Source organism: Geotrypetes seraphini, chromosome 18 (genome assembly GCF_902459505.1).
Source record: "Geotrypetes seraphini chromosome 18, aGeoSer1.1, whole genome shotgun sequence".
Lineage (NCBI taxonomy): Eukaryota > Metazoa > Chordata > Amphibia > Gymnophiona > Dermophiidae > Geotrypetes > Geotrypetes seraphini.
The window spans coordinates 10373673-10387519 of NC_047101.1; the positions used below are offsets into that span (position 1 = coordinate 10373673).

The 13847-nt window shown below is 43.2% G+C and overlaps 1 protein-coding gene across 7 annotated transcripts in view; it reads left to right on the forward strand.

Annotated features, from left to right (window-relative positions):
- Positions 1–13847, forward strand: part of TCF7 (transcription factor 7) — a 145505-nt gene that overhangs the window by 91650 nt on the left and 40008 nt on the right. For all 7 annotated transcript variants that reach the window (XM_033927314.1, XM_033927315.1, XM_033927316.1 and 4 more), the window contains exons 7-9: positions 7049–7159; positions 8402–8564; positions 13575–13682. In XM_033927314.1, coding sequence (XP_033783205.1) covers positions 7049–7159; positions 8402–8564; positions 13575–13682 — 382 coding nt within the window. The remainder of the gene's footprint in view (positions 1–7048; positions 7160–8401; positions 8565–13574; positions 13683–13847) is intronic.

Sequence of the window (13847 nt, forward strand, 5' to 3'; positions counted from 1 at the left end):
GGTTGGAGGGCAGAGGAGTAGGGTTAAGGATTGAAAGCTATATCAAAAAGGTGGGTTTTCAGTCTGCATTATCTATAGGCCTTATTAATCACAGTAGAACCTATTTACAAAGAATGCAGAGTAGTTCATATGCCTTAATGGGATGCATCGCAAAAGAACTGGCATCTCGGTTTCATCTGTAGACTCCAGCGAAGGAGGGGGATCGAAATGGTTCATAGACAACGGCGCAAAAGACAAAGGCGCGCGCCGACAACTGAGCGCAAGACGGAGGCACGCGCCAAAGAAAAGTACCGTTTTTAGGGGCTCCGACGGGGGGTTTTGTTGGGGAACCCCCCAACTTTACTTAATAGACATCGCGCCGGCGTTGTGGGGGGTTTGGGGGGTTGTAACCCTCCACATTTTACTGTAAACTTAACTTTTTCCCTAAAAACAGGGAAAAAGTTAAGTTTTCATTAAAATGTGGGGGGTTACAACCCCCCACAACACGGCGCAATGTCTATTAAGTAAAGTGGGGGGTTCCCCCCCACACGCCCCCCCCCCGTCGGAGCCCTAACAACAGTAATTTTGAGCGGCACACGCCTCCGCGCTGCGCTCAATTGTCTGGGCGTGCCTTTGTCCCGGCGCGTTTTTGACCTGACACCGATCGAAATAACCCAAATTCCGATTTTGGTTTTCATGTACTAATTATCATCAGGATATTCAAATATACCAAAGTCAACCCTGGTGAGATCATTGTAGGGAAGCCGTAGCCATGGGTCTTCTTGTGATATTTGGCTGCAGATTGAGAATGAAGGGAGCCATTTAAGAATCCTTGTTAATCTTGGCAGGCAGCCTCCATCCATTCATGAAACAGTCCCATCATTTGTGCTGCCCCAATTTCAACAACTTTTGATGGGAATGGTAACTCTACTACCGTGAATTGTTTCTATAGCGCTACCAGACGCACGCAGCACTGCGCAGAGTCACAGAGAGTAAGAAAACAGTCACATAAGAATTGCCGTGTCTGGCAGGCCGCTCAAGTGGCGGCCCTCTGGTCAAAGACCAGCGCCCTAACTGAGACTAGCTTTACCTGCGTAAGCTCTGAAACGGGCAGCTCTTTGGCATTCTGATCTGGATTCATTGCTGTAGATAGGCCGTTCAGCCACCTAGGACACAGAATTAACTGTAACCCCTTAATTGTATCTATGGCATCCTGTTTGTCTTGCCTGTTTAGACTGTAAGCTCTTTCGGGCGGAGTCTGTCATAGGGGAAAACACCCTCCAGGGATTCAAGACAAAGTTAGACAAGTTCCGGCTGAACCGGAACGTACGCAGGTAAGGCTAGTCTCAGTTAGGGCACTAGTCTTTGACCAGAGGGCCGCCGCGTGACCACTGGTCTGACCCAGCAGCGGCAGTTCTTATGTGATCGTTTTCTTACTGTCTGTGACTCTGCGCAGCGCTGCGTGCGTCTGGTAGCGCTATAGAAACAATTCATGGTAGAGTTACCATTCCCATCAAAAGTTGTTGAAATTGGGGCAGCACAAATGATGGGACTGTTTCATGAATGGATGGAGGCTGCCTGCCGAGATTAACAAGGATCATAAATCAAAAAGTTAGGATATAACATAAGGCAATTAAAGAGAGGAAGTTATCAATGTGGGCTAAAGTTAAGGCAGGTATATTTATCCTAACTCCTGCTGTTTTAGCATAAGTCACATTTTATTCAGCGCTAGCGGGGTTAGCGTGTCGGACATTTCATCACGCGCTAACCCCCGCGGCCAGCTAAAAATCTAACGCGGCAGGCGGATTAACGCGCGGTATTACGAGCGTTAAACCCCTACCGCAGCTTGATAAAAGGTCCCCCTAGTTACTAATAACTGGGGTTATAGCACATCCTAATGGTAGCCACAATGATAACTTCCCCCTTAAAAAAAAAAAAAGAAATTTTTTTTTTTTTTCCATTTTTTATTTATCATTTTATATATAGATACATATACATTGCTTGTATAAGAAAATAAAGAGAGAACTTCCACATATTTTTTAAAGGAAAAATATATCTGGATACTGTCCATTTCATAATTAAACAAAATTTCGCTCTTAAGTTAGTCCACATTCTGGGTTCTGGAGGAGAAACAATTCACATTTGTGAGAGATATATAATGAATTAATTCAATAAACCATATTTGTAGAGTACATCTTCTTCTTACATTACTATGGGATTGATCCTACATTCCCTTCAGAGATATTTGAAGTTGTTATTCCCTTTCCTTCGAGAAAAAATTGTAATTGTGAGGGTTCAAAGAATATGTATGAATGTTGATCCAAAAGGATCTTACATTTACAAGGGTATCTCAATTGGTATTTAGCCCCCAACTGTATTACAAACTGTCTCAGTTCAAGGAACCTCTTCCGTCTGGTCTGAGTTGCTTTTGAGACGTCTGGAAACATACTGATCTTACTGTCCAAAAAGGTCACTTCTTTCAACCTGAAAAAAAAAAAAAAAGAAATTTTAAAAAATTTATATACCACATATTAACTATGCGATTATAAAATTGCACACAAATCAATTTAAGCTCCATAACAGACGATTGCAGATCAGGTTTCAGACAAAATGAACACTTCTATATGCAATAAAAGTGAGCCAAGTACAGGACAAATAAGGCATTGTGACATCACCGATGAGGCATTATGATGTCACACAATATCAGCTCTGGTTACAGAGACTATACAGTGAGTTACTGTTAAGATGGGGGTTTTTTATCACCAACTCGTGCTATTTTATGCAATGAGACCTAGTTATTAATAAAAGGAGTGACGGCCTCCCCCCACCCCCTTAATCTATATACAAAACAGAAGTAGAACTGTGGATCTGGGGGGTGGACAGAGTGGATGGACCAAGGGCAGGAGCTACAGGAGAATCAGCTGGATTCAAAATGGTGTTTTTTTTGTGTATGCAGAATGAACCAAGGGGGTCAGGTAGAGGGGGTATCCTGAAATTTGTCTCAAAGGCACAAGACTCTATTGAATCCATTATATTGAAATGACCACGTATCAGGCTAGACATTTCAATAAACAGCAACCCTATTCCTTTGTCCTTTTTCTTATGAAATTGTAGTTCCACCCTTTTGCCCCTCCTTCTAGTTTGTAATATCCATTGTTCGTCTATTGTACGTCTCTATTTGATTATTTTATTAATGTACATCGCTTTGGATTTATTCTAAAAGCGTTTTTATGAAATTTCCGGATACCACTGATGCAGGCAGCTGCTGAAACATGGCCGCCTTGAGTCATGGATTTTACACATCCAGAGAACTGGGGCAAAGTCATCCTGCCAGTGTTGGGTTTTTATTGAGCCAGGATTCCTCTGCCTGGCCCCTGTTCATTCTGCACCTGCAGTCTTTCTCCTGACCTCAGAACTGGCAGGATTGTCATTGGCTTAGCCAAAACGGCTTCTAGCTCAATTGGAATTGACCTCAATTGGACAATGGTGCTAGGGTTTTCCTGTTATTTTAATATCTTTCTCCAGACTCGGCCCAGCCATCGCAGTGACCATCCTCAGGAGGGGGTCACAAACTGCAGCTTCCTCTGGAACCCCGTTAACATTGACACAGTGGCTTAATAAGGAAGGGGGTAGTCCACCCCGGACGCCAGCATCGCTTTTCCTCTTCACTTCCCCACCACCACCTTACCTCTATCTCTTTGCCGGTGCGGTGCAACCAATTCCAACCCGCTGCTCACACCAGCGCTGGTTCTCCATCTGATGTCACTTCCGGGTTCCGCCCCCTAGGAAGTGGCATCAGAGGGAGAGCCGAAGCCAACGCGGGCAGAAAAGTTGGTGATGCTGCTCATGCTGGGGACGTTAAAAAGAGGTACAGGATAGGGATGGGGTGGGCGTGTGCATGCGGTAGGAGGGGCAGAGAAAGGGCACCATCACCCCGGATGTCTTTCACCCTTGCTATGCCTCTGCACGGACCCTATCAAGTTTGACCCCAAGATGTTTCTGTTGAGCAATCATCAAGACTCCCTGAGCCCCGGGGACTGTGAACCTCTCTTTATAGCATCCCCAATGCCCGCCGGGCTCAGACTCCCAGAAAGCAGTGCCTCGTGGAGCCAGTCCTTGAATTTTACAGTTCTGTAGTCTAATTTGAACTTCATTATCATTACCACCCAAAGTACCCTGTCAGTATCTCCGTGCGTATTTCTTCCCTTGTGCCACTCATACATTTTCTCTTAGTTTTTGTTACAGAATAAAGCAGTGTTTATGTCAATCACTGGCTCTGTGTATTTCTGCATTTTTTTTTATGCTTTTCTCATTTCTTCTTGGTGACTTTTGACTCCTTTTACAAAAGCCGCGGCAGGGATTTATACTGCAGGCCAGTGAAGTAAATGCTCCGATGCTCATAGGAATTCTATGAGTGGCGGAGCATTTACCTCGCCGGCCTGCGGTAGAAACCTCTATATCACAGCTTTGAAAAAGCCAACATTTGTTTGTTTTTTAGCGACCTCTAAAACTACACAAAGAGCGCCCTCTACTGACTGATTTGTACATCCACAGAAACTCCAGAAAGGCTATATCTGTTCTAATACTAGAAATTTGATCTCATTAAAATGTTTGCTTTTACTATAGTCTTCGATACCTTTTGAACAACAAAAGGAATAATGCCAAACAAAAGGCCAAAGCAAAGTACTGTATCATCATAAATAAAATTATAATAAAACATGTACTGTATTTCCCCATATATAGGCTGCGGCTTATACATTGATTTTGCAAACCGGCCTAGTGAGTGTGGCTTGCTTAAATGGGGCGACCTATCTTACAATCATCATCCCCTCCCCCCCTTTTTTTAAATCCCCCCTTAAATACCTCCCTCGCTGGATGGCTGCATCCTCCAATCTCGCGGCCAGCGGTACAGGGCAGGAGCGATCTTTTCGGCATCCAGCCTGGCCCCGCGCTGCTTCCTGAATGGCTGCTGTCAGTTCTCGCGAGTCCCACGAGAACCGACGGCAGCCATTCAGGAAGCGGCTTGGGGCCAGGCTGGATTCCGAAAAGATCGCTCCTGCCCTGCACCGCTGGCCGCGAGATCGAAGGAGGTATTTAAGGAGGGGATGATTTTAAAAAGTACTGGTAAGATAAGCAGTGGGGCAGCTTATCTATCAGTTTTAAAACATATATCAGCATTTGCTGTGGCCTATATATGGGGAAATACAGTAATTATATACTTGACAGTGAAAAAGGTGAGCAGAAAAAAAAAAACCAATTCGAATAAAACCCAGCATGGTCGTGCTTCAACGGTATCCCTTTATCAGGTCAATATTTCAAGTTTATTTTTGACTTATTGAATCACTTAATTTAATTTGCTAAGCGATTTACAGATAAAAAATAGATACATCAAATTAATTATAAAATGATACATAAATTTGACACATTATCATACAAAATAATAAATAAAGTCATACAAACTAACAGATACATGGGGAAAGAAAGGGTAGAACTACAATCGTATATATAAAAGAAAACATAAATGGTAAAAAACAACAGGTAGGGGAGATAACGAGGAAATAAAAAGATAAAAAAGGAAAAATTTGATAATAATCCTTAGTTAAGCTTATAAATTAAACGCATCTTTAAAAAGGAAACTCTTTAAGCTGCTTTTAAACTGTTTCAGATCATTTTCTACTCTAAGATACTGGGGCAAAACTGTTCCATAATTGTGGGGCTATTACAGAAAAAATGTCAGGGCGACGAGTTCCGATGACTTTTAGTGATGGAACTGTTAGGAGTTTTTGATTGGTGGATCTTAAAGAGCGTGACGTACTATGTGGAATAAGTAATCTATTAATAAATTGGGGTTCATTTGTAGTCAATGTTTTAAAAACTAAAAGTAAGATTTTAAAAGTAATGCGATGGACAATAGGAAGCCAATGTGACTCAATCAAGAGCGGTGTAACATGGTCAAATTTTTTGCGGTTGTGTATTAATTTGATAGCAGTATTTTGAACTATTTGAAGACGTTTTTTCTCTTTTTGGGTGACATTTATTAATAAACAGTCAGTGTTTTTTAAATGCCATCCAAGGCAGCTGCAGTAAATCCATGCCATTATCCAGACAGTAGCCAGAGCTAAATATTTAGATAAGGTGGTCGCTCTGCGCTATCAGGACAGTGGATGATGTATGGCCTTTCAGCTGTGCTAACTTTGTCTAGTTATCCAATTAGTGGACTTAAATTTCCCGCTAACTGGGCACCGTGTTCACTGCCAGGACCGTCTGCAGTAATTATCTGGATAATGCCATTGAATTCGATGACTGAGCCTGGTCAGTAGTTCTCTGACTTAGATAAGCAATTTTAAATATGGCACCGAGAGACTAAAAAAAAACCATAGTTTATGAGAATATAGGAACCAAATGGATTGCAAGGCTCAAAGTCTCCGTCAAGGTTGCACAAAATTTGTATTCTTATCATGCCCGATGGAGCCTGTGACCTAGCTATCTATCTGGGATTTTGGTTTTTTTTTTAATTTAGGGAGGGGGTTGTGATCACAATTTATATTATAATTCTATCATTTTTTTATACTTTGGAGGAAAGGCGGGGGAGGTGGGAGATATAATAGAGACATTTAAATATTTATCTGCCATAAATAAGTATGAGGTGATTCTTTTTCCACTGAAAGGAGGGCATGGGATGAAGTTAAGAGGCGATAGGCTCAGCAAAAATCTAAGGAAATACTTTTTTTGTTTTTACAGAAAGGTTTGTGAATGCATGGAATAGTCTCCCAGTAGAGGTGGTGGAGACAAAGATCGTGTCTGAATTCAAGGAAGTTTGGGACAGGCACGTGGTATCTCTTAAGGGAGGAGGAGGAGATAGTGGTTGTTGCGGATGGGCTATTTGGCCTTTATCTGCTGACATGTTTCTATCTTTTGTTTTATTATTTTTTTGTTTGGGATTCTTCTTATGTGGCTTTTTGTTTTCACGGTCACTTGCCTCTGCTTTCTTTCCTGTCAGATTTGTGTTGAAGATGCATGGTGGCAGACAGCAGAGTCAACCCTTAACTATGCCTCTCTCCTCTTACAGGTTTACCCATCCTCTGATGTTGAGCCCGGGCATGCATACCACAGGAATCCCACACCCAGCCATAGTGCCTCATTCAGGAAAGCAGGATATGGATCACTATAACCGGACTATGTAAGGAAGCAATAACCAGGGCATAGTCCTTGTATAACTAGAAAGATGGATACAGTTATGGGGAACGATTAATCAGCTGGCTGAGTTGGAGGGGAGTACAGGACAATCAAGCCATTGTTGACATCACTGATGAGGCTGGCTCTTATTGGTGGGATGAGGTATTATGACATCACAATCCCAGCTCTGCTTCCCAAAGACTGAAACTCTTCACACTACTGCCAGACGTACGTAGTGCTGTACAGAGTCACAAAGGAGACAGTCCCTGCTTCAAAGAGCTTACAGTCTAAACAGACAAGACAGACAAATGGGATACCAAGGTGGGGGGGATACAGTTAGGGCAGGGGTCTCAAAGTCCCTCCTTGAGGGCCGCAATCCAGTCGGGCTTTCAGGATTTCCCCAGTGAATATGCATGAGATCTATGTGCATGCACTACTTTCAATGCATATTGATTGGGGAAATCCTGAAAACCCGACTGGATTGTGGCCCTCAAGGAGGGACTTTGAGATCCCTGAGTTAGGGGGGATAGCTAATCTGCTGACTGATGCAAGAAAAAAGTGTGTTAATCTATAACATATGTTCCAATGATTTTTAACGATGGCACAGTTAATAAATTTTGATTAGATGAGCACAAACCCCAAAGATCTTTGCGCTCATCTAATCAAAATTTATTAACTGTGCCATCGTTAAAAATCATTGGAACAAGAAGAGCTGAGATGTTTACTGTTGCAGGTCCACAATGGTGGAATTCCCTTCCCCATTACATCAGAATAGAAAGTGATATCCTAATATTTAAAAAGCTTTTAAAATCTTATTTATTTAGGGACGCCTTCGATTTATAACTTAACTTAAGGACGCCTTTAATCAATTTTTATGCAAGAAAAGCTTTAAAATTTTACCCTACCTTTCGTTCTTTCCTGGTTTTTTGTGTTTTTTTTCTTCTTCCCCATTGTAACTTTACCCTCCTTCCCTATCTTTCATGTGAGTCATAATTGATTTTATTGTAATTGGGTTAAAGTTTCTATATTATATTATTATGTACATCGCCTAGAATTTCGAAATAGGCGATTCATCAAATGTGAAATAAAACTTGAAACTTGAAACTTAATCATCTGAACAACAAAAACCTTCATGTCGTGCCTTTTCTAATCCCCGACGGATCATTTCTTCATAATGTTATGTGGTAGCTGTTTTGTATATATATAGACACGGCCTGATTTGTTGACTGCCTTGGTTCTTGGACAGGAAACAGCAGCCAGAACCAAAGCGGGAGAAGGAGCCAAAGAAACCGACGATTAAGAAACCTCTGAACGCTTTCATGCTGTACATGAAGGAAATGAGGGCAAAGGTCATCGCAGAGTGCACGCTTAAAGAGAGCGCCGCTATCAACCAGATCCTTGGAAGGAGGGTGAGTGCCTGGGGCGGGCCTGAAAGCCGAAGGTGAATAGGTTCTCGAACCAAGTGCCAACATTAGTCGTCAGTCAGTCTATAAGATAATTTCAGTGAAATACTATGTTCTCAGGGATATGTTTGAATCAGTGAGCGGACGGAAGCAGAGACGTAGCTTAGCTGTGTGTGATCAGGGCGCAAGGAAAGCTCAGGCGCCAACATTGTATCCTGTCTATTGGCATTCCTTGCCAGCGTTGATACAAGTGGGCAGAGTGAGAGCATGCCAAAAATGCTTGGCGGCACGTCACACGCTGGGCATATTTTCAGCCTGCGATGCTCCTGGAAAGAAGTGACACGTGCACATGGTATTTTCAGTTCAGTGCAGCCTGCAGCTCCCTCCCCCACCCTAAGATTTTACTGTTTAGTCTTCGGTCAGAATCTCCCCAACACCATCTCTCACAGAACGGTCTGGCAAAGACCAAGTTGGTCATCATACCTTTAAATGTTAAACTTTGTATAACATAACATAAGAACATAAGCAATGCCTCCGCTGGGTCAGACCTGAAGTCCATCGTGCCCAGCAGTCCGCTCACGCGGTGGCCCAACAGGTCCAGGACCTGTGCCGTAATCCTCTATCTATACCCCTCTATCCCCTTTTCCAACAGGAAATTGTCCAATCCTTTCTTAAACCCCAGTACCGTACTCTGCCCTATTACGCCCTCTGGAAGCGCATTCCAGGTGTCCATCACACGTTGGGTAAAGAAGAACTTCCTAGCATTCGTTTTAAATCTGTCCCCTTTCAACTTTTCCAAGTGTCCTCTTGTTCTCTTATTTTTCGAAAGTTGGAAGAATCTGTCCCTCTCTACTCTCTCTATGCCCTTCATGATCTTATAAGTCTCTATCATATCCCCTCTAAGTCTCCTCTTCTCCAGGGAAAAGAGACCCAGTTTCTCCAATCTCTCAGCGTATGAGAGGTTTTCCATCCCTTTTATCAAGCGTGTCGCTCTCCTCTGAACCCTCTCGAGTAACACCATATCCTTCCTAAGGTACGGAGACCAATATTGGACGCAGTATTCCAGATGCGGGCGCACCATCGCCCGATACAATGGCAGGATAACTTCTTTTGTCCTTGTTGTAATACCCTTCTTGATTATGCCTAGCATTCTATTTGCTTTCTTAGCGGCTGTTGCGCACTGTGCCGTCGGCTTCATTGTCATGTCCACCATTACCCCCAAGTCCCTTTCTTGGTTGCTCTCATTCAATAATATCCCTCCCATCGTATAGTTGTACCTCGGGTTTCTGTTTCCAACATGCAATACTTTACATTTCTCAACGTTGAACTTCATCTGCCATCTCGCCGCCCATTCCCCCAATTTGTTCAAGTCCCTTTGCAATTCTTCGCATTCCTCTTTAGTCCCAGCTCCACTAAATAGTTTTGTATCGTCCGCAAATTTTATTATCTCACACTTCGTGCCTGTTTCTAGATCATTTATGAATATATTAAATAGCAGCGGCCCGAGCACTGAGCCCTGCGGAACACCACTCGTGACCCCCATCCAGTCCGAGTAGTGGCCCTTCACCCCTACCCTCTGTTTCCTACCCTAGATATATGCACACTCGCACGCATACACACGTTATTAAAGGATGTTTCCAGAAGCCATTTACTTCCATGAAATTGGCTCTTTAAAACTGCCTATGGAACCCTTTCTACTGTTAAAACTACACACTTGAAGATACCTTCTGCTCAGTCGTCAGCCGGCGGCAGTCAACATGGTTTTAATCACTAAGTTAAGACCTGAATATTCAATATTGGACCCTGTCCTGGCTTTGAATATCCGGGTCCAACGTTACTGCTGCTGGCTGCTTACACTGTTGATATTCAGTCAGGACCTGCATAAGTGGCTCTATCATTTCTGTCTCCCACTCTTCTCCCCGCCCCCCCCCCCCTCCCCAAGCCAATTACAACCTTCCTCTCCTAAACAGGAACCTGACCAATCCAGGCCACAAGTGCTTGGCAAGCTCCCAAAAGAGTAAAAACAGATTTTATGCTGCTTGTCCTAGGAATGAGAGCAGTGGATTTTCCCAAGTCCATTGTTATAATGGACTATGGATTTCTCTCTAGGAACTTGTCCCAACCTTTTTGAAACCCTGCTAAGCTAACTCTTTTACCACATTCTCTGTTCAGAAGCTCCAGAGTTTAATTATACACTGAATGAAGAAGTATTTTAAATACTACTTAGAGCTTCATTGCAAGCCCCTTAGTCCTTATATTTTTGGAAAGAGCAAGCAAGCAAATTCACCTCTACCTACTCCATACCACTCAGTATTGTACAGACCTCTATTTTATCTCCCCTTAAGCCATTTGCGCCCATCTTATTTGTGCGCTCATCATGATATCTGCTCTGGCATGCATTGAAAAGGGACCAGTGTTCATCATTTGCCATCAGTATGCATTATTTCAGCACAGAGCAGATTCCAGAGTACAGGGGAGCCTCAATTCAGTGGATGCCATCTTGAATGTCACAGCCAGCAGGGCAGCAACAGTTGGGCATTGCTTCTGCTCTCGACACACTTGCCTTGCCTTGGAGTAAGAAGGTGGGGACCTGAGATTTATCAAAGTTGGCTGGGGGCAAGATTCCGGACATGGGAGGGGGCAAAGTTGAATACTGTTTTCAGAGGCGGTTATGATGGTACGGAGGCCACTTGGATCAAAGTTACCTTACCCCCCCCCCATCTTTTTCTACTAGTGTCGTGTTAAGTGACTGTCTGGGGGGGGGTTGTTGTTGGTTTTATGTTTTTTTTTTTATAAATTTAACAATTACAATATCAAATGATACAAAGAAAAAAAGGATCTTTCTTAAATATTAACCGTACTTAATCATTCATACAAAATTCCTTTCTAAGCCCACAAAAAAAAAAATGGGGAGACATGATACAATTTCAAACAAACAACTTTATAAGGAAAGAACTAAAGAAATAATTTGCAACTGAAGCATGCCATTCAGGCGGGGTTCCCTGATTGAAAAAACCTTAATAATCATTATAGTATGGAGTTTCTTTGTTTTCAGACAGACTTCTTGGGTCACCAGGCCGCCCAGTGGTATAAATTATTAAATGGATTTACTAAGAAGAAATTAAAAACTGGTTTAAGAGATATTTGGAGCATTGAGATTAAGCATGAAATTACTGCATCTCAATGGCCACGAATTTGGTCTTGGAGGATGAAATGTACGGTGTCTGCATCTATGAGACAAACTTGGTTTTTTCTGTTACATAGAGCGTTGTGGACCCCTGTTAGGTTGCAAAAATTAGATAGTTCTTTGTCTAATAGATGTTGGCATTGCCATCTGGAAGCAGGAACTTTAGATCATTTATTGTTTCATTGCCCATTTATTATGAATTTTTGGAAATCAATTTGGGACCAAATTAATAATTTATTAGAGAACCCAGTGGCATTATCCTATGATACTGTGATATTTGGTATGGAAATGAGAGCAAAAAGTCAGATTTCTGCGAATAACAATAAATTATTACTAACTAGTTGTTTAGCCCGTTACATTAATGGGTGCTAGCAGCCCTTCTCCCTTACTTTTACCTCCTCCCTGTCCAGCAGCACTCCCACCCATTCCCTGCTCCCCCTATATAGCAGTAGCCCTTCTCCTTTTATCTCCCCCTGTTCAGCATCACCCCATTTCCAGCTCCCCATATCCAGCAGTAGCTATTCTCCTTTGCAGGAGCCCTTCTCCCTTCCTTTTATCCCCCCCCTCCCGGTCTAGCAGTACCTCTTCCCTGCTTCCCCTATCCAGCAGTAGGCCTCCCTTCCTGTTACCTCCCCCCCTGTCCAGAATCACCTCTTCCCCGCTCCTCCTGTACTGCAGCACCCCCTTACCTGCTCCCCCTGTCCAGTCCGGTGATCTCCAGCCAACAGGATGGCTCCTGCAGGGAGTCTAGTTCCTGTCCGGTCCGCGCCAGGCGTGCGAGCCTGCTCCGCCCCCTCCCGACCTGCTGGGAGTATTTGAATTAGACCCGACGGTTCCTGTTGAGGGAAGCACTCCTCACCGGACTCAGCGGTGAACTCCAGCCATCGGGCCGACATCCGCCTTGGTTTTTTTGTTTTTTTTTAGTTGAAAGATGCGGCGGTGGCTCCTCTCATGATCCCCGCCTGCGTCGGAAGTCCAACGCAGGCGGGGATCGTGAGATTAGCCACCGCCGCGTCTTTCAAAGAATCGTAAGCCGCGCATGCACACTTCCTATGTGTCAAATGCAGGGCTCACGTGACAGTGGATCGCAGGCGCTCCTCTTGCTCTCTGGCTGGTGTTAACGTCTGGGGCATTTTTTATTGTTATGTGTAATCAAGGCAGAGATGAGAAGTGGCTCGAGCCGACACGCTTCTGCTGGGGACTCGTACAGTCCAGTCCTTCTGGAGAGTGTAGGGCAGTGGGGCCGTAGTAAGAGCGGGGCATGCTGCAGTCTTGGCGGCCACGGACATACGGATCATGGAAGCACGCCGATAAGACTGCGCATGCGCCGCCTACGGTTTTATTATATAGATAATGACAGGGGTTGCCATTCAACAAATCACATATAATTGGAAAGACTGGAGGAGATTAAATTATAACTTTTGGTGGAATTCTTTATGCCATATCTATAAAATGGAAAGATTTATTGCATTACAAAAGGGATATTTTAAGAAATTTCAGGATGTGTGGAAACCATTAACAAAATATTGTCAGGATTAAGTAAAATTATTTCCCTTATGTTTATCAGTTTATGAGGTAGGGAGGGGGGTATTTTATTATTACATATATCATACAATAATGGAGTATATGGTTGGGGGGGATGGGAGAGGGATAGGGATAAGAATCTATGTAATATACCAATGATTGTTTATAAGTGATGTATTTATTGTTACTGTGAATGAAAATATTAACACTTAATGTAATTTGTGGAAATGAATAAAGAATTATAAAAAAAGAAATAATTTGCGATTCGCCCTATTAGAGTAAGGAACGTTGTTTCTTATTTTTAGTGGCACGCACTATCACGAGAAGAGCAAGCAAAGTATTACGAGTTGGCCAGAAAGGAACGGCAGTTACACATGCAGCTCTACCCTGGCTGGTCTGCAAGAGACAATTATGTGAGTACAGAGGCAATTCCTACAGCCTTCACAAGAAACGGTTGTAAATGTCGATTTTAAAGATACGGCCTCCAATATTTAAGGATATCAAGAAAACTTTAGCAGTTATACAAGGCACCTTCTTCCTACACCGGTGCTGGGAAACAGCAAATCAGTGTTAGGTAG